Source organism: Ictidomys tridecemlineatus, chromosome 11 (genome assembly GCF_052094955.1).
Source record: "Ictidomys tridecemlineatus isolate mIctTri1 chromosome 11, mIctTri1.hap1, whole genome shotgun sequence".
In the NCBI taxonomy this organism is placed as follows: domain Eukaryota; kingdom Metazoa; phylum Chordata; class Mammalia; order Rodentia; family Sciuridae; genus Ictidomys; species Ictidomys tridecemlineatus.
The window spans coordinates 13257811-13282954 of record NC_135487.1 but is presented as its reverse complement, the minus strand read 5'-3'; the positions used below and the strand labels follow the sequence as shown (position 1 = coordinate 13282954).

The following is a 25144-nucleotide window of genomic DNA, read 5'->3' as shown; positions in this document are numbered from 1 at the left end:
AAAAAAAAAGAACCAATTATTATTATTTTTTCCTGATTCTTCCTCGATGACCAGGGCTGTTTCCCATGAGTCTCTGATGTAGTAAGGTGGTGGGAACAGTCAGGCAGTAGGCCACACTAGCCATGTGACCTCGGGTGGGTGACTGAGATTCTCAAGATTGTTTTTTTCCATTTGGAAAATGGACCCACCTCATAGGATTAGGATCTGGATTAAACACCAAACTTCACTTGAGTGGCGAGCACTGCAGCTGGCATAGGGCAGGCCCTCCGCCAGTGTCAGCCTCCGGCCTCTGTTCCCTGTGCCCCTTCTCTCTCAGGACTCGGTGAGGTGTTCGAGACAGAGCAGGCATTTACGACAAAAGTGTGCAGAATATCAAGGGCGGCTATTGATGACTTCATCCCTGGTACGCCAACAACTCTGCCTCTGCTCATGTCACTTCAGGGTTTTATTTGGGGAGCAAACTGAGTTTGGTTGTCTCTGTTTAAAATGACTTTTCAGAATAAGTTGTTTCTGAGAACAGAAAGTGCTGCGGGAGCCAGGTCAGGGGAGCGGAGCAGAGCGCAGGCCGGCCGGGGGGCGGGGCCCTCCTAGCAGGTACCTTGACGCGGTAGATGTTGGTCCTGCTCATGCTGCCGCTCCTGTCGATGAGGAAGATGAACTCGCCGTTGGTCTTTCTCAGGTTGGTCTGCACGGACTGGAGGTCAGGGCAGAAGTTGAGCATGATGACCGAGTGGTGGAGGATGTCTTTGTGGAGGCGTTTCCGGATGATTTCTGTCTGGAAGAGAAAGGGCGACTCTGACTTGGGCAATCAAGGGATCCCAAGACACCCTGGGGACCCATGCTGGTCCCCCATCACCTGCTAATTGTTACCTAGATCCCACTTCTACTCTGCACCAAAGACTCGCAGGCTGACTGGCCCCCAGCTCCTCTGTTCGTTAGACATTCACTGTTACAACCATAAGCTTGGACATTGCAGGCAGCAAGTCCTGGGTTTGAATCCCAGCTCTGTCACAATCTAGACATGGGATCTTGGGACAATCCTTCCTTTGGGTGTTTCCTCATTTGCAAAATGGGGCTAATACGTCCACTTCTCTGGGTGATGGCCAGCAGTAGCTTCTGGATGACCCCCCCCTCCATGGCATGATCATCTCTTTTGTTTTACACGCGATTCGTGAACCTCTCTCTGGCTCATCTTGGCTGTGAACTTGGTTTTCCTGGTTTACTGATTCTCTCCTGCTGATAAATTCCTACTTATCCTTCAGATTTCATTCGTTTGGAAAGCTTTTCCCCACCTCCTGGTGGACTTCCTCGCTTAGCTTCTTCATCTATGAAATGAGGACGAGAGGACATCCTGCACGGCTGGTATGGATTAAATGCCACACCTGTGAGCCCGCTGCCTGCCAGAGAGTAATCGCCACCATTGCCCTTGCTATGATGCTGTCATCTGTCCTGGAGATCTAGGCAGTTTGCACAGGGAATGAAGGGTTTTGCTCTCATCTCTGTCTCGCCTTGAGCTTTTATACTCCTGGAAGGCAGGTCGCACCTTAGTCTCTCTCAGGTCTTCAGGACTTAATATAGTGTCTGTTTTGGAGATGGATCCGTAAACATAAAAGGAAGGACATCATCTCCTCCCCCTCCTCCTCCTCCTCCTCTTCCTCCTCCTCCTCCTCTTTCTCGTCCTCCTTCTTATTTGCAGTACTGGGGGTTTGAACCCAGGGATACTTTCCCACTGAGCTACATTCCCAAGACTTTACTTTCTGAGACAGGGTCTTGCTAAGTTGCTTAGGGCCTTGCTAAGTTGCTGAGGCTCACCTTGCACTTGTGATCCTTCTGTGTGAGCCTCCCGAGACACTGGGATTACAGGTGTGCGCCCATGTGCCCAGTTTATTTTTTATTATAAAGAAGGGTCTCACTGAATTGCCCAAGCTGTCTTTGAACTTGCAATCCTCCTGCCTCATCCTCCTGAGTTGCTGAGATTACAGGCATGGGCCACCATGCCTGGCATCTCTATTTTTTTTAATGTGTCATCACAGCTGTCCCTGAAGTCACATCTTGCTCATGTTGCTGTAGACCCTCTTCCCGACTCTCCATTCACCTCACTCCATATAGAATCTCATTTCCTCCACCCTTACCTGATGCGCTCTCTCTCTCTCTCTCTCTCTCTCTCTCTCTCTCTCTCCCACACACACAGGTCTCTCCATATCACCACCCACCCCATTGTTCAGATCAGAGACCTAGAAGTTGTCCCTCTTTTCCTCAGCCCCATCTCATTCTTCACAAAGGATCACGGGTGGTCCAGCAAAAAACACATCCCGAGCTCATCCTGTGCTGTCTGTCTCCATCACCGTCACCAGGGTCAGGACAGGGTCATCTCTTCTTCCCTCATACTTGGCACCATGGTGTCTGAAGCCCTAGCTGGCCTGACCCCTGCCCACTGTCCACCTCCTCCCTACCTGCTCTGCTCTGTGCATCTCAGCCACATTAGCCATCTTTCTGTTTTCCAGACTGCTCCCCATCTACTAGTTCTTTGCAAGTATTGTGTTCTCTGTCCACACCACTCGTGGCGGCCATTCACCATTCCCCTTCTTAGACAGGCACTTGCTAAACACCTTGCTTAAGCGCACCCAGGACCAATCGCTCATCATCATTCCATCCCACTGTATTTCTCCATGGCCCCAGCCCTCCCCCAGACTCATCTTGCTCCCTGGTCACTTCAGATCTATCTCCCTCTCCTAGAATCAGTTCCATGAGGACAAGGAGAGTGTCATGTGTCATTTTCAGTGTTGTCCAGAATGCCCAGGACAGAGCCTGACATCTATTGGGCACTGAATGTTTGTTGAATGAATAAATGAGAGCACGCATCTGCGTGGGTCTTTTCTGTCCCTGCCACTGACCTTCATGTGCATCTTTACTGCTGGTCTCTGTCTCTGCGTCTCTGTCTCCTGCCTGTAGCATCGCTTGGTATTATTTGCTCTCTCCTTTCTAAATTATGGTTTTGACAGCTTATCTCTCCCATACTTCCTGAGTAATATCTGCCCTCTGGGTACCCCCAACTGACTTCTTTCCTGCCTAGGGATCCTGTTCTCTGTCCCACATAGAGCCCCTTTGCCAAAGCCACCTCCAGGAACCTGATTTCTGCCTTTCAGAGGAACGAGTGGGTGCTTTGGCCCAGGATTCTCTGAAGTCTCTTCAGGCTGCCATTATCCAATTACAATAAACTCGTCACTTCTTAGCAAGGTCGATCCCTGTCATCCCCGGAGCCCAGGAGAATACAGGGCATTTGCATAACCAACCCAAGGTGGCAAATTAATTCTCCTCTGCCGCGGCAGTCCCAGCGCTAATTGATTTAAGATTTGGCAGGCAGGACAGCGGGGCCCCAGTCCTGGGGGGCCCACTGCCCGCCCCCTTGCCCACACGCTGCAGTTCTCAGAGCTCTGTGGCAACCCTGGCAGGGCCACAGCCCACTCTGAGAGTCGGGCTTCACCTTCTCCATCGAGGGAGGCAGGTGCTTCCTGGGGCGGCTCTAAATACAGGGAGGAGATGATGGGCATAGAGCCGCCAAGTTGTCCCTGTGCTGTCCCTCCTGTCCTCCACCTGGCATGTGCTTCCAGCGGCGTCTCCAATAATGGGGATGACAGGAGCAGTAAGCCATTTTCCACACTTTGCTGTCACTTCCCTCCTCACTGTCCCCTGGGCCGGCTAGGCCAACAGGGAGGTGGCGGAGGAGTTGTTAAGTCCAGCTACAGGTCCCCCATGATTCAACCTAATTCCTTAGCCTCGTTGTCACTAAATCTACCTCCTAAGATTCTGACCCCAGCTCCAACTCCCTGGTTATCTCTGGGTGCAAAGGCTCAGCTTCCTCCTCTACAAAGGGTTCAGTAGAAGGGAGCGCCCTGGGTTTTAACCTTAGCATTGGGTTTGCGACTCGTGTGCAGGGCACATTAGGCAGCGCTGGGCCTGCGCCCCCAGCCTCTCCCCCTCCCCCTGTCGGCGCCTCCTTCACCTTCAGCTTCATGAGTCGGGGGATGGCAGAGGGGAAGGAAGGCTCTGTCCCCGGGTTTCTCAACTCTGCCTTTACCCTTCATGTAACAGCAAGTGGGAGGAAGAGCAAGAGACCATTCAGCAGACGGGAACAGGGAGGCCCAGGAGGTAGAGAGGGAGCTGGGAGGTACCCAGCTGGAGGGCTGGGGAGGCCTGGAGGGCCGAGACTGTTTCTGCCACTCGCTGTGGGTTTTGCCTGGCTTAGGCACCTTGGCGGTACTTGATGTCCACCTGGCAGGAGCAGGAGGATGGACGGGGTGGCAGCTGCATCTGAAGTCCATTTCCACCGTCCTTCCATGGCCCACCAGCCCCCATTAGGAGATGCTTCCTGTTCAGACTTTGCCACACCAGCGGACCATGTGCCCGGGGATGTGGGGGCTTTCACCTCCCTCACTTAGACTCGGTGTCCGTCCCTCACAGGTCCAGCGGAGACTGTTGCCAATACCCCTCCCCTCAGCCCTGCCGCCGTGGGCTCACCTTCCGCTGCGCACTGCTGTCCTTCTTTGTCCCTTTAATGAAATCTGTCCTTCCCTTCAAGTGCTGGTCAAACTCTCCCAGGGTCATGTCCCCTTTCTCCATGAGGACATGTGGCATGTAGGGTTCTGTAGAGATGAGATCAACTCTCAGAACTTGTGTGGGGTGCGGGGAAGGCCAGAGCCTTGGTTTCGGGGACCAGATCTTCCCGGGGCGGATCCTTCTTGGAGCAGGACTCCAGCTCCTTGGCCGCCTGAAGCCGCATGGGGCTGGGGAGAACGCCTGAGCTGAAAGGCAGGACAGCCTGGTGGCCACAAACGACTCACCACCCTGTCTAGGCCTCAGTCGACCCATCTGCAACATGGATAGAGGCTGGGATCAGGGTCTCACTCAGCTTAGAGTTTCAAAAATCCTCTGATCCGCTGACCTGGTGGCAAAGGTCCCAGTGGACAGACGAGACCCCAGGCCTCTGGAACAGCTTAATTCTGCCATCTAGAGTCCTGGGAGCCAAGTAGCTGGTCCTACCCCCCACCTTCCCTTGGCTAGGTTCCACAGGGTCAGCGCTCTGCCCAGGGGCGGGGGGGTGGGCAGCCTACCGCTGGGGTGGATGAGGATCTCCACGGGGCGGTCGAAGGTGTGCTTGTTGGCCAGCGTGATGATGATGCTCTTGGCTGAGCGGGCAGAGGGGGCGGCATCGGCGCGGATCTCATGTGTGGGACTCTCCACCCCTGAAACGGCACAGGAAGGCAGAGAGGGTGGGAACAGGCTCAGGAGCCCCAGAATACATGGAAGCTCAGTGGGGGACACCAAGATCCAGGCCAGAGATGACTCCTGGTTTGCTGTGTGGCCATGAATGGGCCACCTCGCTTTCCCCATCTGTAAAATATGGGCTTAGAGAGGTGGTGTCTAAAGGCCCTTCCCACACTGGCCACAGGGTCCAGTAGGGGTCCGAGAAGCTGCTTCCCCTTCCGGTGCACCAAGCACCCAGCATGCTGCTGAACTGACAGGAAGAGCTCAACACTTACTAGGTGGGTGCTTTTTGCATCTTGCAGTGGAATGACAAGAAACCACATCCTAGCGTCCTCCAACACCCCACGTGCACAGGGGCAGAGAGTCATCAGATCCGAGATTCCGGCCCTGGCTGCACATTAGAACCACCTGGGAAGCTTTTGAATATTCCACACCCAGGAGGGACCCTGGAACCTCCGCCTGGTGACTCGGCCATTGTATGTGGCCTCCAGGAGAGGATCGAGGACGCTGTTCCCTGATGGACATTTGCCCTGGAGACGCCTTGGGGTGATGGGTGGTGGCCCTGAAAGCTGTCCTATGAAGGGTTTGTCTCTGAGCTGCTGGTTGGGGGAATGGAACAGTGTCCGTGTGCTGCAGCTGGTCACCTGTCTGGGCCAGCTGGATCCTGTCCTCCCGTTCCTCTTGTCCTCTCCCTTCTGGGGCTCCTTTGGGCCCCACCCCAGCGGGGCAAGCCTCTCACCTGCGAGCAGACATGGCCCCCGGATCTCTAGCTGGAAGTTGAAGTCGTATTCCATGGGGTTGGACGCCTCAGTGTCCAGGAGAGTGGCCAGGCACAGCCTGTTCCAGGAGTCCAGGGTCCGCGTGCCAAAGCAAGGCCGGTCTTTGCTAGGGAGGTAACAAGTGCAGGCGGTGGCAGGGGTGGGCACAGGGCAAGGCAGGGCCAGAGTGAGAAGACGGTGAGTCCAAGGCAGCCCCGCCAGCAGAGGGGGCTGAAGGGCTCCCTTCCGCCCCAGACCCTGTTCTCCCTCTCAGCTGACCCCAGGGAGGCCCTGCCATTTACATGCACAAGCCAATTGCAGATGACAAGTAGGCTGGCGTTCCCTTGCTTGAGACTGGCTTGTGCCACAGATTCTCTGTGTGCCAGGCATCCTCAACCTGGCCATTATGCCCGCTGACTTCTCTCCCTTCCTCTCCCACCCTGCTGTAGCCATACTGGCCACCCCTCTGCAGTAGCCATCCTAGCCTTTCCGCTGCTGCTCAAACACACGGAACCCGCTGCTGCCTCGGGGCCTTTGCACTTAGTGCTCTCTCTGTCCCAAGTGTTCTTCCCTTAGGGTATTTCCATGGCTTGCTCCCTTTATTCAAGTTCAGCCTCAGGCATTGCTTAATCCTTCTCTCTTCTAACTAAACTAGCACCCACCCCACCCAGTCTTTCTGATCCCAATTCTGCTGGGACCAACCCAGGGTCACTTTCCTAGAAAATGACCTCTGCTGTAGACGCCCAAGGCCATGACCCCTCCTTTCCCCTCCTACTCCTCCAGGGGAGTACAGAGGACTGTCTGGGTCCTGGGCTTGTCCTTTCTCCTCTTGCCTGCTGGAAACCCTTTTAATGGTTTCTCGCTTTGGGGGGAAGGCCAAAGTCTTTGCCAGGGCCTTGCAGTTTCATCAAAAGCCACCTGTGCTTCAGCTCTTCTCTAGGGCCGCGTCCTTGCTGCCTCTGCGATTCTCCAGCCAAGGAATACCCTTCTCTGTGCCTACGACCTCCTCATGGTCAGCTCTCAGCAAAGCCTGGTTTGGTCTTTGGACATCCAGGTGGGATCCCTCTTTTCTACCTTTAGCCCAATGAACTTTTCCCTCATTGCACTCATTACATAATTCATTATGTCTTCAAGGATGTAAATAATTATTTACATAATGAGCTGAACTCTTCCTCCAAGTTTCTAAATGGCAGAAATCATGTTGGTGTAGGTCCCTCTCTATCCCTAACATCCGGCCCAGTGTCTAGCACACAGTGGCTGCTCAGAAAACGCCTCTTAAGCGAGTTTAAAAATAAACCCTGGAAGTTGTGATCCCAATTCTGCTGGGACCAACCCAGGGACATTTCAGGGAGACTCTTAAGTGCCCTGAGAGTCAGGAGCAAATTATTCTCAGGCAGAGCCTCACCTTCTGCTGTGTCCCCGACCCTGCGCCCTGCTGCATCCACCTGGTGGACTCTGCTGCCCCCGCCCCACTGGCGTGATCTGGGCGTGGCCTTCTTACCCCTGGGCCTGCTGGTTGGAGGGGCTGGTGCTCTTGGAACAGAACTGAGGCACGGTCGGGGTGCAGACGGCAGGCAGAAGGACCCTCACAGCCCCGCTGGGCAGTGTCGGAAGCTCGGAGGAGGTGCTGATGAAGACGGTGATGTTCTCCATGGGCGCGATGGTCCCCAGGTTGACCACGAACAGGATCCGCTCCAAATCCTCATCCAAGGCCACCTTTCCCGGTGTGCAGGAATGAGGGGTGATGGAAACCCCCTCTGGAAGAATGTTCCCTAAGTGCCAGGCTGGCGTCAGGGGCTGTGCGTGTACTGGCTCTGATCCAATCTAAGCTCGCTGCATGGTAGGTTTGAGCAGCCCCATTTTGCTGATGGCAAGACTGAGACCCGGTGTGGAAGTGCGATTTGTTTAAGTTACTCAGCCAATAACTGGCCCAGGACTGTACTTCCCACTTCACCTTGCTGAAGGTCACACTGCCATCCCACCCAACCTATTCCCGCATCCAGAACCAAACGGAAGTGCCTCATCTTTGGGATCCATGCTGTTGCTTACCATTTCCTTTATCTGAAAGGTCTGGTCCCTCATCTCTTCTTAGCCAGTCTCACCCATCTACCAACCTCTCGGTGAGAACCACCCTGGTTCACCCTTGACCTCTCTTTTCCTCCTCTAACATTACCAAGATCTTTCTTGGCACAGCCACTTTGGATGTCCCGAATCATGGGAACTCCTGGGCATGTCTCAACTTCCAGGTCATGAGAACTCAACTCAAGGGCACTTTGAGCGTGGCACATAATGAGTGCTCCTTAAAAGATTCTTGGACATCTTGATGTCCTCAGACTTGACCTCTGTCCTAGAGTCCATGGTCAGAATCTCTTCCATCATATGATGACTGGTCTGGGTTCAAGCCCTGGCTCTGCCACTAACCTGCTGTGTGACTTTGAGGCAGTCACTATCTTCTCTGAGTCTCAGTTTCCTCAATAGCAAGAATCAGTGGCCAAGCTTTGAGTACTTTCTGGGGTGTAAGTGATTTGGTGAAGCACCGGGTGGCTTTAATTATTTATTTCACTTACACATGAAGTTACAATTTCTTATCTAAGCTCACACCCCTCATGAGCAACAGGGGAGAGTCAGAGCTCGGTATGACTCACTCTAAGCCTCTGAGCTGGAAGGATTTGCTCTTCTGTCCTCCAGAGATGCCTCAAAACCCCCTTTCCCCCTGCCCTCCTTTGATTCCCACCCCGCTTTGGAGGAGAGAACAGGAACAGTAACCTGTTTTATAGACAATGAAGCGAGAAGTTCAGAGAACTGAATTATTGGCTCAAGGTCACACAGGACGCCATCTGGGGATTCCTGCCCTCCCTGCCCTGTGCCATCTGCCCGAGACTCTGACCCAGGCACCCTCCAGCCAGGCCCAGGCCCTGCCACAGCCCTTCGGGTCTCCTTACCTGTGACAGTGGAGGATCTGATGCGGGAGGGGTCCAAGTGACCACTCTCCAGCTTGGCTTTGTCCTTGATCTGCACCGTTACGATGCGGTCAGCAATGACTGCCTCGAAGCCGATCACTGTGGTGTACTCATCCAGAGGGTACACGAAGAGGCCTGCCGGATTGAGCCAGCATTGCGGGGTGCCCGGCACCCCTGCACACCCCAGCTCTGGAAAGGGAGCCTTGGGCCTGCCCCATGGGTGGAGCCTGGTGGGTGAGAGTAGGGGCCCGGCCTGTGTGGGCAGGGGCAGCTGTGCCTGGCTCTGGCCTGCTCTTACTGTGCAGGTGGGCAAGCCTGGTGTGGCCAGAAGTTCTGATTTGCAAAGAGCGTGGACCTGGATTTCTAGGTGACCTGTTGCATCGGTCTAAGGGAACACATTTGGGTGGTGGATTTGGTCTTCGGCCACCAGTTTGCCATGCTGCACTGGGGGCTGGGGCCCTAGAGATTTGAATCCAGGCCTGGATCATTTCCTGGCCGGCGACCCCAGAAAAGATATTTAGCATCTCTGAGCCTCGTGGCCCCGCCTGCAAGATGCGGATGATGAAGCCAACTCTCAGGACTGCCGTGGCCAAAAAAATAGCCGCCACTTACTAAACCTATGTGTCCTGTATTGTTACATCTCAGTGCTTCTCAAACTTTGAGAATGGCCTGGGAGTCTTGTTAAGGTGCAGGTGCAGGGTTAGGAGGCCTGTTGCAACCCTTCCTCTACCTTCCAATGCTGGAAAGTCAGGGCTGTGTCCACGGCGAACCCTGCGCAAACTCTCACTGGCTGTCCCTCCTGGCCTCAGGTTCCTCGTCTATAAATCGGGGCCCTTGTTCCTCCTGCACGTGGAAAGCCAGGGGGCTGCCTCACAGTTGTTGAGTCTCCCAGGCCCCCAAGGCGGGGGACTTGTTTTAGGTCTCCTTCTCTGGATTCCCCCAAACAGAGGAGCAGGGCCATCTGCTTTGCCTGGATTTTTGAGAAGAAAGTTTCCCTGCTAATTCCTGTTGGTCCCCAGGGCAGCAGTGAAATCATTCCAGAACCTCGGTGGGGGCCGGAGCTCGGTTTGTGGTTGGGAGGCTCCGTCACCATGACTAAGGAGGGACTCCTGGCCACAGTCAGCCTCCTGGCCAGCCCTCGCAACGCCCTTCCTCCACAGAGGGAGAGGCGTGTGATTTCCAAAGAACTCTGACCCGCCAGCGTCTGTCCACACCCTGACTGGCCACGCTGCTGATTCCCCTCCCACAAGCCCTGGCGCCTGGACAGGCAGAGAGGAGCATGCTGAGCGGGAGAGGGACCGCAGCTTCCCCGAGGTCCTAGGACCCAGAGCCATGCCTAGAACTAGGCTCCTGGCTTGGGCCGAATCCTGACTCTTCCTGGGGGAGGTTCCCTGGAGCAGGTGCAGGGAGCGTGCCTTGAGGGACACAAGGAGCACCAGGACAATTGTCGGGGGCTGAGCCTAAACCTCCTCAGCTCAAATCCGGACCCTCTGTTGACCAGCCTTGAGGCCCGCAGAGCAGAACTGGAAAGGCTGCATGCGACAAGGAAACTGAGACTCAGGGAGGTCGCCTGATGCACCCCATGTCAATCATCTAGTTAATGTCAGGACAGGGACTCAACCTGGAGGGGGGTGTGGCCCCGGGGACACCCCAGTGGGAGTTCTTACCCTGGAAGGGCTGAGTTTCCAGGTTGCCATAGGTGAGGGAGGCGGTCAGGCCCAGGGCGTAACCACTGACGAAGGAGGTGACATCAGACGCGGTGAGGGGCAGGGCTGCCCCCGTTAGGCGGTTCAGCAGGCCAGGCATCCCGCCAGCTACTCAGCCTCCAGGGCCTGCAGGAGACAGGAGAGGCAGGAGATGGGAGAGGCCCCACCCTCCCCAACCCTGTGTTCGTTCCTGTCTCAGACTCCCGGGTACTCAGAGCGCCTCTCCTTCCCCCCAAGGCCTCCCAGGAGTGAGCCCCGGGGTAAGTACATGGCCCCTGGGAGGAGTGGCCATTCTCCTCCCTTGTGTTTCACAGGTGGAGAAGTGAGGCCCGCTAGGATTCTTTCAGAGTCAGCCTAAAGAGCTTCTGTCCAACCTGGAGCACCCCGTGACTGTGCTGGGGTGGGAGCCCCACCTCATCCCTTTGTGAATCCCATGACCCTGAGCCTCAGATTTTCCTCTGCAAAATGCCACCAAGTCCCCGCTCCTCGACTGCACTGGAGCTGCCCACAACAGGTGACAGCTAGGCTGGGGTCGGGGCGGAAGGAGTGCTCCCAAAGACGCCCAAATGAAGGCAGCCTCTGGCCCTCCAGGAGCACAGGCCAAAATCCTGGGAGGCCTGTGGGGCATCACCCCCAAACCCATCACCAGGGCCTGTGATTTCTCTCTGGAGATGCCCTTCTTTGGTCAATACCTTTTCTTCTCGTCACCAGCACCCTGGTCCCAAGCTAACACCATTTCTGCCTAGACTGCAGCTCCTACTGGCCTCTTGAATCCGCTCCCTGCCTCTGGAGTCCACTCCCCACCCAGTGTCCAGAGGGAACATTCCCATACACATCGTGGATGCATGACCACCACCCTCTTTGCCCACCGATGGAACCCACAACTCTTCAAACAGATGGAGACCCTCTTGGTGGCCCAGGCCTGGCGTGCTCACCCCTGCCTGCCTCCTTGGCCAGCACAACCTTGTTTCCAGTGCTGGGTGGGCCTTGACAGCTTCCATTCCTGCTCTCTCCAGCTCTGTGCTTGCTACTTCCTGGAGGGCTCCCCACACCTGACTTTTCTCTAGTAACCTCCTCATTCTCCAGTGTGATCGGGGTCCCCTCTGCAGGAAGGCGAGACCCCTGTGCCCAGCATCCTTGGGCGTCCCTCTCCCAGGGGCAGTTTTCTCTCCTGCCGTATATTTCCACCAATTTCTTATGTTCCGTTTTTTTTTTTTTTTTTCCGTGAGGTTATTTGGTTGTCGTTTGTCACCGCCTTCACAGCGCACGGGGTACACAGGTGGGCATGGGTCCCATCTGGTTTTGCTTCTACTTGGATCCTCCTGAATGAGTGAAGGAGCGGGTGGCTTTCATATGGCCCATGTGAAGGCCTTCAGAGCGCTCCTCAGGCCAGTGCACCAATGGTCTCCTGGACTCCAGAGCCCGCCCCAGGATCCACAGGCCTTTGAGGGGTGAGAGTATGAATCAAAGTCGCACAAAGGGCCTCCTGGAAGGCAAGATGAAGGTCAAGTTCTCTCTCTGGTGTGCGAGTTCCCGTGGGCTGGTGGCCTGCTACCATCTAATTGCCAGGCTGATCAGTGAGCCCTGTTTACCCTTTCTCTAGGTCCTCTTTGGGTCCCTGCACAAATCCGGAGGTGCCCCCCAACCCCCACCAGCCCAGCAGTGTCTTTTTAACTGTGTTCTTTCTCCCTGTGGCTCCAGCCCAGACAGCTCTCAGCTCTGCTTATCTCCTGGCAGGCTGGCTGATATCTGGAGGAAGATGGAGAGCCAGGAGGGAGCCGCTGGATCCCCGGTGTCTCTTCTCAGGAGTTTCCTGTCCTGGAGACCAGAGCACCTCGACTGCAGACCAGGATGGCGGAGTTCATTTCCTGACTGAGCCACAGCCCTGGACACCCGCCCTCCCTCTCTCCTCCTCCTGGCCTGGGTTCACTGCTGACCAGAAGGCCAAGTGGGGAATGCATCCCAGACGGGCAATGAACTTGGACTTAAGCTTCAGTCCCTCAGGGGTTCTTGCCGGGGGGGCGGCATCTGGTCTTAACCCACTCCTCCCACACTGGGAGTGGGGCTTGGATGAGAGATGTCTGATCACAAAGGCCGGATTTCTCTTCTTGCCCATGCTTTAAAAATGTCCCAAGCTCTTGGCAGGAGTAAGCTTTAAATCCTGGGGGGCCTCATTCGTGTATATTTGCCGTCAGTTCTTCCAGCATTGATAAGGGCCTACTGTATTACAGGCCCAGAATTAGCCACTGGAGGTACAAAGATAAGACAGAGCCCCAACCACAGGGAGTTTGTAATCTAGCGACAGAGGAAATTGGAGAGTAGGGGAAGATATAGTCACGGCAGCTGGAGTTAATTAAATAATGAAAATGCGCCAGGTACATACACCGTCTCACCCCAGCCCCATGAAACCTTCCCAAGGGTTATTCTCCCATAGACGGGGACAGCGAGGCCTCGAGAGATGTGTTGGGCTCTGGATGTGAGTTTGGGGTGCGTGAAGGACACACAGGTGCTGCTGGAGGATGCTCCCCTGGAAGAACCCAGGGCTGCCCCTGTGGGAGAGGGAGACCAGAACAATAATGTGGAGTGTCCTCCCCTCCGGTTCCTTCCCCACCAGGGTCTCCAAGACCACAGGATACTCCAGGGGCTGCCCTGGGGCCAGCCACACATCTGCAGGCCACTGAGAGACACAGCCTGGGCCTAGGGCCGTGTCCGGTGACAGGTGCCTGGTGTCAGGAGCAGCGCCATCATGTAGTTACCTTCCCCACCTCCTCCTGCGGTCTGCCACGCAACCTGTGTGCCCAGATCCCTGACTTTTAGGATGGCAAACAGCTGGAGGGGTGAGGGAGACCAAAGGGGGATGAAAGGGGGCCGGGGCTGGGTGAGGGGGCTGAGGAAGCTGAGAAAGGGGGGCTTAAGATCCAGGCCTTAGAGTGACCTGGGGAGGAATGGAGAGAGCAGGAGGGAGCATTATTAAGAAGGGCGTCTTGGCTCTCTGGTTGGCTTCTGTTCCATATTCTCTGAGGCCCCTAGAGAGAGCAGGACGACCCGGGGCACTGGCCTATGCTTCTCTGGTGAACCGCGGGCTGATCTGGGTCTGAGGGCTGCGCAGCCTGCGGGAGTTCCCGGGGCCCCTGTCAAATACCCACGGTTTCTGATGGCCTAGAAACGGTGACTCCCAAATGACAGGCGTGTCCTTCTGGCCAAGACGTTATTTATATTTATAAATATTCATAAAGGGAATATTAGGCATATTCATAAGGTGAAATGAATGAATGAATAAATGCGCACTGCTCCCAAGGACGCTAAAGGACATTGGGTGCCGGGGACCCCGTGGGGAATTAGGCAGGTATGAGAACAGAAACCGACGTGAGAGACAGAGAGCAAATAAAGCCGCAGGTTCAGAACCTGACCTCTTCCTGTCACCTCCACAGCTGCCACCCCAACGTTCCCCTACAGTCTGTTTCAAAGAGAGCAGACAGAGCTATCCTCCGGAGGCAAGGATCCAGTCATGTGACCCCATGGCTCAGTCCCCCTGATGCTCTCCATGTCCCTGGGGGTCCTACTGAGTGGCTTTCCTGCTGCCCTCCCCGTGACGCCGCCTCTCTAATGCTTCTGCCTTAGGTCATTTGCACGGGCTGTTCCCACTGCTGGGAATGCTCTTCCCAGATGTCCACGTGGCCTGCTCCCTTACCCCTTCCCGTCCTTCATTTTTTCCCATCACACCTATTGCCAGCATGTGATATATCAATATCTGCTGCTTCTCATCTGCCTGCCCTCCGCCAGGGCTGGGACCGGGGCCTGATTTTCTCACTGGCAAATCCCAGTGGCCCTGAATCATGCTGGCACTAAGAGTTGGTGATGATGACGCTGTGAAGTGGTGCTTTCTGAGGTTCCCATTGGTTGGTCCAGGGAAGGGAGAGAAGTCCTCTGGCCATCAGGCCCAGGGACTCGTCAGAGGAACTGCTGAGGGTAAAGTCCATGGGGATGCTCTGCCCCTCTGGGCCCCTGTGCTGGCCCCTGGCCTTGATGGTCTTGCCAAATCTCCATGTCCCCTGCAACCACTGCTCTGTCCATAGCCAGTGGACCCCCTGACTCTGTGTCTGTCTGAGACTCTCCATCCTGGCCCGGGTCCCTGCTTCCCTTCTCCAGGAAGTGCTGCTGATTCCTGTCACCCCTTGGGGCTGGGCGAGTGCCCTTCTTGGTCCTAATTGCTGCTCCTGCTAAGATCCTTACTCCTCTGTCCCCCTGACACACCTTCTGGGACCCCTAGTGCCTCTGGCTGCAGGAACAGCACATCTGCTCCCTGGGCATTTGCCCCTGGTCCCCGGACGTCAGTTCCCTTGGCTTCATTTCCCCTGTCATGCCCTGGACTTCACGCCCTATCAGTGGCTGCTCTACCTCACAACCGCTCACTCACCCTTGAACTGCAGTCTCCCAGCATTTCCTATCCCCCTTTCCCCTCACCACTGGTCGCCACCCACATTAGGCATATTTTGTGTGTGCATCTTGTTGAACGGGTCTCCCCAACCTTCTTGATTACAGTTGCGTGAGGGCAGGACTTCTATTTTGCTTTGATCACTATTATGTCCGCTACCCACAGAAGAGTGCCAGGCATTTAGTAGATGCTCAATAAATGTGTGCTGCATGGAGGAGGCCCCACCCCAAGCACCTTAGCATATACAATTTTGAATCATGGGTCAGAGGCGGGCCCTCTTGTTCTACCTGTTTTATAGATAAAAACACCAAGGCTCACAGAGATAAGGGAACTTGCCCCCAGTCACAAAGCCAGTAAGTGATGGGGCAGGGGGTTGAACCCAAGCACGAAGGATCACAGGGTCCATGTGCTTGACCATGGGCCATGCTGCCCCCCGCAAGAAGCTTTTTCCTCACCCTTGAAGCTTCTGCTGTTGAAAGTTCCGCTCACTCCCTCCTCGTTTCTCCACTGCTTTCTGTAGAACGTCCCTGTCATCTCCTAACCGGTCCTTCAGCCTCCAGCCTATTTGTTCTCTTTCTGGTCCTCTGTCACTAGGCACACACACTCCACACAGGCATGCACGCGCATGCGCGCGCACACACACACACACACACACACACACACACTCCTCCACCCCCAACTCCCTGAACTTAATGGCTTCCATTGCTTTTGTCCAATAGGTCGAGCCAAACTTCAGCATGGCCTTCCAGGTCCTCCCATCGAGTCTCCTTCTCTGTTCAGCTCCCTCCAAACACCCCGGCCATCTTGGCCCGCCCTGAACAGGCCAGGTTCTCTCCCACCGTGGGGCCTTTCCTGGGGTGAGCATTGCCTCCTCCTCTGCCTTTCAAAGTCCTGCTCGTTGCGCCAGGGCCACTTCCACAGCTGCCTCCTCCACGGAGCCCTCCTAGTGCCCCCACGCACTAGATGCCCCCTCCTGAGGCTTCCACGCTGTGGGCTCTTGTTTACATGTTCCACATCTCGAAGGGCTGTGACCACCGTCTACAGTGACTTGTACCTCCCGGCTGGGCTGTGAGTTCTGAGAGCGCTGGTCACGCCTCTCTTGGCCTAAGTCCCAGCTCCCTGTAGGCTTCTGTTCAGAGGAGGAGCTCTAAAGGGGCCCCTGCCAGGCCCTTGTGATGGTCATGGCCGGTCTCACACCTACCCATTTTACAGGAAGTCAGACCCAGTGTTACACGGCCGTCCGGTGGCCACGCCAGATGGGAACCCGCCCTACCTCCAAAGTCCCATCCTTCCCTTCCCAGGCTGCTCCACAGCCCGCGCTGAGCACAGGGAGGCAAGACGTGTGGGAGGAGCAGGAGGAGGGCTCCTGGGCCTGCCTGTCCGCAGCCATCGTGACAGGGGTGGGGATGCCTGGGTCAGGGTTCTTGGGGCCAAAGAGAAGGGCGTTGTGTCCAGGGGGCATTTGCTTTTCAGAGACTGGAAAGGCAGAAACTCGCTTGGGGTGGTGGCGAGGTCCCATTCTCTGGAGTTCTGCTTGGGGTTAGGGTCCACTCTAGCCACTTCCAGAGTAGTTGACCCATTTTCCTGCTGCACTGTGTTCTTTACACACTGAGGGCCTTGAGTAAATCCAGCTTCTCCAGGTCTGCAGAGCCCAAGAGTGGGCCTCAGTGACCCTTTGGACTCTGGCTCTGGTCTTAGAGCTGCACCTCCACTCTACTATGTCCCAGGTGCAACATGGAGACTCTGCTCCCTCCACCTGCAAGTCATTTTGGAAGGCTCTCCCCGCTCATCCTGGCCAGATCTCTTCAGATCATGCTCCCAAGATTTGGGGTGCCCTGGCCGAGTGGGCCCAGCCAGGCGTGGGTGAGACAGAGACTGCGAGCCCACCATGCAATTCTGTGGCGTGGGCAGGTGGAGCACCCACTTACCTCCGGCTGGGGTCCTGTCCTGCTCCCCATCTCCAACCTCTCTAGGAAGTCCATGATTTCACAGCCCCACTGGGAGCCCCGGCCCCACCCAGACACTCACACCAACGCTCCCAATGAAGTAGAGCAGAGTTGCGGTTTCTCTGGATCTGGTTTGATTGTTCTAAACTTCTAGAATCCTGGGGTCCTCACATTCTGGTCTCCTTGCTCTAAACCTGCCCACCCCAGGCCTGCATCCAGCCAAAGAGGGTTACAAATGCATGACTGGACCTTCACCCCACCCGATTATCCCACCCCACGTTTCCGCTCATCAAGACCTCCTGCTCTAAACCGCCTCCTCTGAGGCTGCTGGCTTTGTAGGGAGGGAGGGCTCCCCCTGCAACTCTGCTCTCCCCTGGGGGAAATCCCATCATGCTTCAAGGTCCAGCTCAAAAGCCACCACCACTGTGAAACCTTCTCAGTGTCCTGCATTGCATAGACGGTCCCCCCACTAGCCGAGTCACATTCCTCATTACTCAGGTGTCAGAGAGCAAGCAGTGAGCAGATGTGTCTGGATGGTCCGACAGTGCCGTGCCAGACACCATGCAGGGCCTGGGCTAAATAGGGAGGGAGATGGACACGGCCCCTGCCCTCAGGCCTGTGTCCTGCTTCCCACCTGCCCACCTCTACAGCTCCACCTCCCCAGACTCATTACACTCCACAAGGAAGGGATGGCATGTGCCCTAGATGTTGAGTTAATCAGTGAGCAAACAAATGAATGGCATGGAACATGTTAGGGGGTGGGGACAGGCTTTAGCTCTAGGTTCATGTAAAGAATCTAAGAGTGGGGAGATCCCACCATTTCAGCCCCGACCTGTAGGATTCCTTCCCCAGGTGGCTGTAGTGGGGGTGGGGCTGGAGGAACGGTCAGGCTGCTCAGTGCTCAGTGTCCCCACGCTGCTTGGGAGACTTGGAGTCTGGCCAGTGCAGACGTCCAGTCGAGGCCCCAGCTGCCCCTGGTTTTGGAGGTTCCTAGTTAAGAGCTTCATGGGGGCCTGCTAAGGAGGAAGGAATAGGCCCACACACGAGGGCCCTGGGCAGGGCTTCTGGGTTACAGACTGGGGAGGGCAGATGAAGGGTGCAGGCGGCAGCGGGAAGGATGGCTGTCCCCTGTGGGCACCCTGACACTACAGCTCCAGAGCCTCTGCTCACGAAGGGCTCTCAGCAATGATCCCACAGGTTGATGGGAAACGGGATTCCATTTAATGTGAATTCCATTTACTTCCCCTTTTCAGGGGCTGTTTAAAGGTGACCTCACCTGCTGAGCTGCCAGATTTAGGACTATAACTGGCATATAATAATTGCTTAATATATGTTAGCTGGTTTGAGGGTGGGGTTGTTTTGTAGCTGCTCTTGGGGCTTATCCTCTCAGGGGTATGGGACAAAGACAAACACTAACCCAGCTGGTGACTCCCCAGCTGTGCGTGGGGCCTTGGCATCTTTTCCTAATGACCAGAGGTGGTGAGCCTGGAGGATGAACCCATGCACCCTCCCAAGCCAACTCTGCCACCCATTCTGTGTGGACCCCAGATTGATGCTAGAGCAGCACTACCCCCTGCAGCCTCTTGAAGGGCACTGATGGAGTCCCCCTGTGGCTTCCAGCCTGGTCCCTATCTCTGGCCCGTCCCTGCCTGCCTGTGTGGGAGCTCACGGAGTGATGGGGCAGAGGCCATTCTGGAATAGTGGCTAGAGCTGACCTCGCACGCTGGGGGTGCCTAGGGAAGTGAAGAGTGACCCTTGCCCTGTGTCCTCGCCTAAGGCCCCCATGTTGGGCAATGGCAGATTGGAGAGCTGATTTCTGCTCCTGCAACCTGCATTTCTCTTCCTTTTCCAGTGCTAGGAACGCCCCTGAAGCTCGGTTTCACCCTCTGGGTAATGGGCAGTTAAAAGGTGGCTTCTTTGACAGGTGACTGTGGAGCTTGCAGGTGAGATGCTGCTCATGGGACTCTGGGCCCTGTGTCTGGTCCTCAGCGACCACTGGCTGCTGCGTTGTTGTCCCATCTCTTTGGGGTGCCCTCCTGTCTTCCTCTCCCACTCACTGAGGCAGTATCTGGACACTGGGGTTTTGGCATTTCCCCAGAGTGCCGGTGGCTGCCCACAGCCCTCACATCTTCACCCAGGCACCCCAGGGCCCCAGCCCAGGTGCTGGCAGAAGAATATGGTCATTGCCTTAGCTTCCCTCTAGGCCTCAGATCTGTTTGTGCCAAGCTGTGAGACTGTTCCCTACACATACTGTCCCTTCATATGGCACAGAGAGGCCATGTGGGTGGCAAAGGGCTCTGGACAGGAATTAAGGTCCCCAGGCCTGCCAGCTCTGCCACCCATTCTATGTGGACTCCAGATTGGGACCCTGCTGTCACACATATTGCAGTGCCCCTGCCTCTCAGGCCTGGCACACGGCACAGCGAGTGGGGCATAGAGTTGCTGGGTTAGTGTTTGTCTTTGTCCAATACCCCTGAGAGTGTAAGCCCCAAGGGCAGCTACAAAACAGCCCCACCCTCAAACCAGCTAACATATGTTAAGCAATTATTATATGCCAGTTGTTGTCCTAAATCTTCATGAATTAGTTCAGGCAGCCCCCAGGACGGCCCTATGAAGTATATATGACTAATACCCCCATTTTGCAGATGGGGAACTGAGGCTTAGTGTGATACCTCACAAGTGGACTCAGATATGGAGCTGTTAGACTCCAGGCTCTGTTGTTCCCTCAAGGTTTATATGTGAATAAGGGGTAGTGCTGCTATAGCATCAATCTGGGGTCCACGTAGAATGGGTGGCAGAGTTGGCAGGCCTGGGGACCTTAATTCCTGTCCAGAGCCCTTTGCCACCCAACATGCACAATGAGTGACTGGGAGCGGGTGATTCCCCAGCTGTGCATGGGGCCTTGGCATCTTTTCCTAATGACTAGAGGTGGTGAGCCTGGAGGATGAACCTACTGCACCATCCCAAGCCAACAGCCCAGGGTCCAAGGGTATGCAAGAGACACACCCTGAGAACGCAGCCCGGGGTTGCTCCCCATCTCACACATGGTAACTGGGCTGCATGTTGACTACCTCGTCTACCCTCCGAGGGGCGCTGTTCTGAAGAGCTAGGAACATTATCTCATTCAATTACTGCTATGACCATTTAGGACCAATTATCCCCACTTTATAGGGGAGAAAACCAAGACTCAGAGAGGTTAGGAAAATCTCACATCCACAGAGCCAGCTGTTGGTAAAGGCAGGATTTGGATACAAACAGTCTGGCCCCAGAACCTGGGCTGAGACCATGTCATCTGCTGCCTGCTCCCTCCAGCCAGTGCAGGTGCCAAGACTCGGTCAGTACACCTAGAGCTAGAGGCGTGACCCTCAGGGTTCTGCATCTCCTGCTTCCTGTCCTTCCATTGTATCTTGCAAGAGGGGTGCGGTGGTAGGAGCGTCCAGCAGAGGTGGCCATCCCACGGGTGCTCTCCCTCAGAATGAGCCCATGAGGGCAACTCCCGCTGGGAAGTGGTCTCAACAAAGAGGTGACTGAAACATGGTGGGCACACAAAGGCCCTCAAAGAGGGTGTCATGGCGCACGGAAAACCTTATCTGAAGGAAAACCTCAGATAAGCGTTGCAGTGCCCCCCTGCTGGTGCAGAGCCAGCCAGAGGTTGATCAGAAAGGGGAGACCCCAGAGCAGCTGCCTTCAGGATGCGAATGCCCTCCGCCATCGGGGTCAAGGAGGTAGCACGTTAGGAGTGAGAGGCTCCCGATATTTTGGACAGATTTTGTCATGGAGTCAGGTGCTGAGCGGCTCCTGTGGGTACCACACTGACTCCTCGGGACCATATAAGCAAAACTTTTATTTTCATTTTATTTAAGAAAGACGTCCTGGGAATTGAAGGCTGGCAGTGTCGTTCCGGTGCCTCTGCATGTACCGTGGTGCCCTAGCAGCACTACCCCTTATTCACATGAGCAGGAGAAAAGGCCTCTCAGAGGCTAAAGCAAGCAGGGACAAGTAGGCTGAGAGGGAGGCTGCTGCAGAGGCCACCTGCTCAGGCCCTGGAGCCCCAGCAGAGTTAGGCTTAAGGCCAAGCTCCACTTTGCGGCGCCGAATGGCACGGGCACAGCTGTGGCTCCTGCCACACAGCACCACATAATGAATGCGGGGGCCTGGCTGACTTACAGGGGCGTGGGCGGCTCTGTCCCGAGGGGAGGATGTGGACTGGGGACCGAGCTGGTCGGGCCAGGCCTCCCAGAAGGCTTGTGAGGACTGTCTTGGAAACATGGTCTCTTTGCACAGTCAACAGTTCAAAGAACTGAAAACAACTGGGTTAAAAGCCACGGGAGGGGCCGAGCCCCTGACCATTAATGCTTTCAAGTCCACGACTGCGTCACAAAGCAAGAACCAGGAGCACCCAGGCCTCGCGAAAAGCTACTTACGACTGAGGCACTTTCACCCGTGAATGAATCAGAGCTCAGGAGCTGGGGCCAGATAAAGAATGCCATCCCCATTTTCAGGACCAGGAGGTTGAGGCCCAGAGGGGAAGTGAAGCGAGGGGATCGGAGCTCCTAGGCCAGAACTTTCTCTGTTAAAATAATCTGCTGCTTTGCTAAGCTGGGGCTTGGGAGAGGCAGAGCGAGTCTGCCGGCCACAAGGGATTCTAATTTGCTGCTTGGAACCAAGTCCTGGTGGCCCGAGCTGGAGGCTGACATCATGGCAGGGACAAACCCAAGATGACCTCTTCTTCTCTCTCTTATTTCCTGTTAATATTCTGATAAGGGCTCTGATGTCCTCTCTCGATTAGGCCTGCGTGCCATCACCACGCTGTTGGCTAGATCTCCCAGATTCTCCTCTGAGCACACAGCGGGCTGCGTGCCACTGTCCCCTTGAAAGCCTCACGGGTATCTTACTTCAGCCACTGAAATGGGTGGAAGCTTTAAAAGCAGGTGCTCTTGGCCTTGTCCTGTTTCTTGCCACCACGGTGACAGGAAACGTCCCAGTGACAAGGCCCACCATCACCAGGAGCCTCTGTTGGCCTGGATCTAGAGTGATGGGGTTCCATGATGACGTGGGTGACCTGCTGGGACACGCAGCACAGGCAGGAATGATGCTGTATGGTCACCGCAGCAGAATCAAACTTGGCTACCGGAGTCGTGAAGGCTCGGTTCCCTGAGCTAAGGTGATGGCCGCAGGAGCTACAATCCTGGGAGGAGAGCAAGAGGTGGACGAAGGGAGGTTGGCCAGTGGTCCACTAGAATACAAGCTGCCCAGAGGCAGGGACCAGTGTGGATAGTTTGCCAACAATTTCATCCCAGAGCTCAGGAGCGCACCTGAGAATTGACAGGTGCTCGTCAAATGTTGAATAAATGGACGAATGGCCTGAGGTGAGGGAGGCACCGCGGAGGCGAGGGACCTGAAGGTCTCCAGGGCCACTCCTCACTCGCTCCTTTACGAACTGCCAATGGTCAACCCTCAGTGCTTGGAAGTCTGCCACCATCTCCCTCCAATAACTAGAGTGGACAAAGGACACTCCAGGGAGAGCCCCAGGATCAGGACGGGAACCAGTTTCACAGGAAATGGGGAAGGAAAGCTCTCAATTGGGAATTTATTTTAAAACATGAAACTAGAACCGTGAAGATAGAATCTTATATGGGGACCAGAATAAGACTGTACTAATAATCGAGGGCAAAGACTCTCAATGAACGAAGAACAAGTGGAGTATGGACCGGGTGAAGGGTGCGGGGGATGATTTTTTGGGGACAAAATGATATGTTGGCAACACGGACTTTTAATTTCAGACTTCCCCATCACGGCCTAGAGCCGGAAGTGCCCAGCGCGAACTCACTGGAGTCAGTTTCCTCTTGTTTCATTGATGGGCGGCCAGGTGCTCATTCGGCTAAGACATGGGGCGGGATCCAAGGAACCCTCCAATGTCCCCTTTGCGTGGCCTCATTAAGTCCCACCACTTTCACAAGGTTTCAGTCCCACCGTGCAGTTCTTTGACTTGGGTTCACAGAGAGCGCAATGGACATCCCTGGTGAGTGATGGACCGGGACTGGCACTGGCCTTGAGCCAACAGATATTTATACAGGAACCACTTTATAGGTGGCCAGTTCACTAACGCTCTTCTGTCCTGGGGGCTACTTGAAAAGCCTCCCGCCTCCCATCTGTGCGGCCCTGCCATGGACTAGGCAGACCCCTGCCCGGGGGCCGAGCAAGGATGCGTACCTGGGTGAACAGGTGGACCTACTCCTGCCCTGCAGCTGCTCCTAGCCATGGCCCCATTCTAGGCTTTTCTGGGACCATGTGCTCCAGAACCTGATCTGGTCTTGTGCCTGTCACTGGCTCCACAGTGGTCCCAGGTAAGGAGCCTCTTGGCTGGTGGTACCAGGGTGGCATTAGGAAGTGGGGAAGAGCCTGGTATTGTCATTCATAGCCCAGGCTCTAGCAGAGGGTTTTCAGATGGGAGACGGGATTGGGGTCCCTCTAGACCCCCAAGTCCCCAGGGAAATTGCAAGAGCTGAACTTCCCCAGGCTCGCTGATTTGTCTTCCTGGGGTGCTGATGGCCCCCCTGCTCCAGGACTCCCAGGAGCCTTCACTGGAGCCAGACTCCATCCCTAGCCCACTCTGGCAGCCCAACCCCACCCTCCCCCAGGGATGTCCCGTTTCCTGTGCTGGCCGAGGCTGTCCTGCACCCTCGCCCTGTGCCCCAGGCCTTCCTGTCCTGCTGTGTCCTTTCAAGTCTTGCCTCCTCTCTGGAGTCTTTCCTGATGGGTCCTCTGAGCCCCTGGGACTGAGCGTCACTCAGCCTTGCCCAGCTGCAATGCCCTCCTGTGTCCTCTAGGGGAGCCACAAAGGTCCTTCTTGTTTTCTCTCCTCTCCTGTAGCTCCTGCTGGGGGGACACTGGGCGAGCCTTCTAGTACATCTACCTTGTCCCTGGTGAAGGACTCTGTCCTTCTCTCTGTGCCCTTAAACCTAGCTCCTGGCAACCTCCAGGAGCCCCTTAGTCTTCTGTAGAGTGGAGATTAAAGCAAACACCATGGGAAGGGGAGGCACAAGGCAGGGGACACACCAGGTTCTTGTTCCTGTCCAGTTGTGCCTTCTTGATCACTTCCTCAGAGACAAGAGACAGGACTCTGGGGTTCATCTCAGGATTGCCTCCTCTGCCAACTCTCTGCTCTCTCCCCAGGTGGTTGACCCTGGCCCTGCCCCAGTGCACGGGCAGGTGTTGGTGAATGTGAACCTCTGATGGGGCCCTTGCCTCTGTGCCCCAGACCATCTCAGAGCCTGGGCACTCACCTCTTGGATCTCAAATCTAATAGCCCTTTGCACGGGCACTGGCTGGCATGAGCTTGGAAACTGATCTGTCCTGCTCCACGTGAGACTGCAAGCTCCTCAAGGGCAGACCACTCACCCTGCCCAGCGCCTGGCATCAAGTGGCACCCAGTGACCACATGGTGTTCATCCCAGCCTGTCTCTTCATTCCAACTGACTTGCTGGACACTTGCTGACCCAGACCTCTTGTCCCTCCGTGCTCTGCCTGTGCTCACACCCAGCCTGGCCCGGCTCCTTTCTGTCCGTCCCCATGGCCACGTGCATCCACTGTTTCCTCCGAGTCTCCACGTTGACACCACCTCCTCCGGGAAGCCTTCTCAGCTCGCCACTGAACACCCTGATCTCAATCTCCTCTCCCTAAGAAATCCAAGAACCCAGAGGGTTTTGTGTGTTGGCCCTGCTGCTGGGCGAGAGCTCTGGGTAGGGACACAGCCACTTTCACTTACAAGGAGACAATGGGATGAGAGGCTCTGGGCACCCCCGGTGACCCAGAGTCATGCTTAGTCCACTGACCCCACTGGGCTGCTCTCAGCCACCTGGGATGTCTGTTGACAATGCCCACATCCCTTTCCCAGTCTGGATGGAGCAGGGATGAGACCAGGAGAAACCAAATCAACCCAGCGAGGCCTGGGGTTACTGGAGGCTGAGGAGAGGGAATCAGAGGGAGGGGTTGAGCAAGAGCCCAAGGCCAGGGTCCTGCCCTGAGCCCCTGGGAGCCTCTTCCAGCGATCCTCTTCCCAGCGTGTCCCCTC

At 55.7% G+C, this 25144-nt stretch overlaps 1 protein-coding gene across 7 annotated transcripts in view; it reads right to left on the bottom strand.

Moving 5' to 3' along the window:
* The window catches only part of Vwa5b1 (von Willebrand factor A domain containing 5B1), a 52574-nt gene that overhangs the window by 25224 nt on the left and 2206 nt on the right, over nucleotides 1–25144 (bottom strand). For 5 of the 7 annotated variants that reach the window (XM_078025477.1, XM_078025478.1, XM_078025479.1 and 2 more), the window contains 7 exons: nucleotides 10651–10815; nucleotides 8966–9118; nucleotides 7525–7795; nucleotides 6005–6150; nucleotides 5112–5243; nucleotides 4519–4643; nucleotides 599–775 (listed from right to left, as the gene is read on the bottom strand). In XM_078025477.1, coding sequence (XP_077881603.1) covers nucleotides 599–775; nucleotides 4519–4643; nucleotides 5112–5243; nucleotides 6005–6150; nucleotides 7525–7795; nucleotides 8966–9118; nucleotides 10651–10789 — 1143 coding nt within the window. In that variant the 5' untranslated portion in view covers nucleotides 10790–10815. Of the gene's footprint in view, nucleotides 1–598; nucleotides 776–4518; nucleotides 4644–5111; nucleotides 5244–6004; nucleotides 6151–7524; nucleotides 7796–8965; nucleotides 9119–10650; nucleotides 10816–25144 lie in introns of those variants that run through there. The other 2 variants (XM_078025480.1, XM_078025482.1) reach the window with 2 other exon arrangements.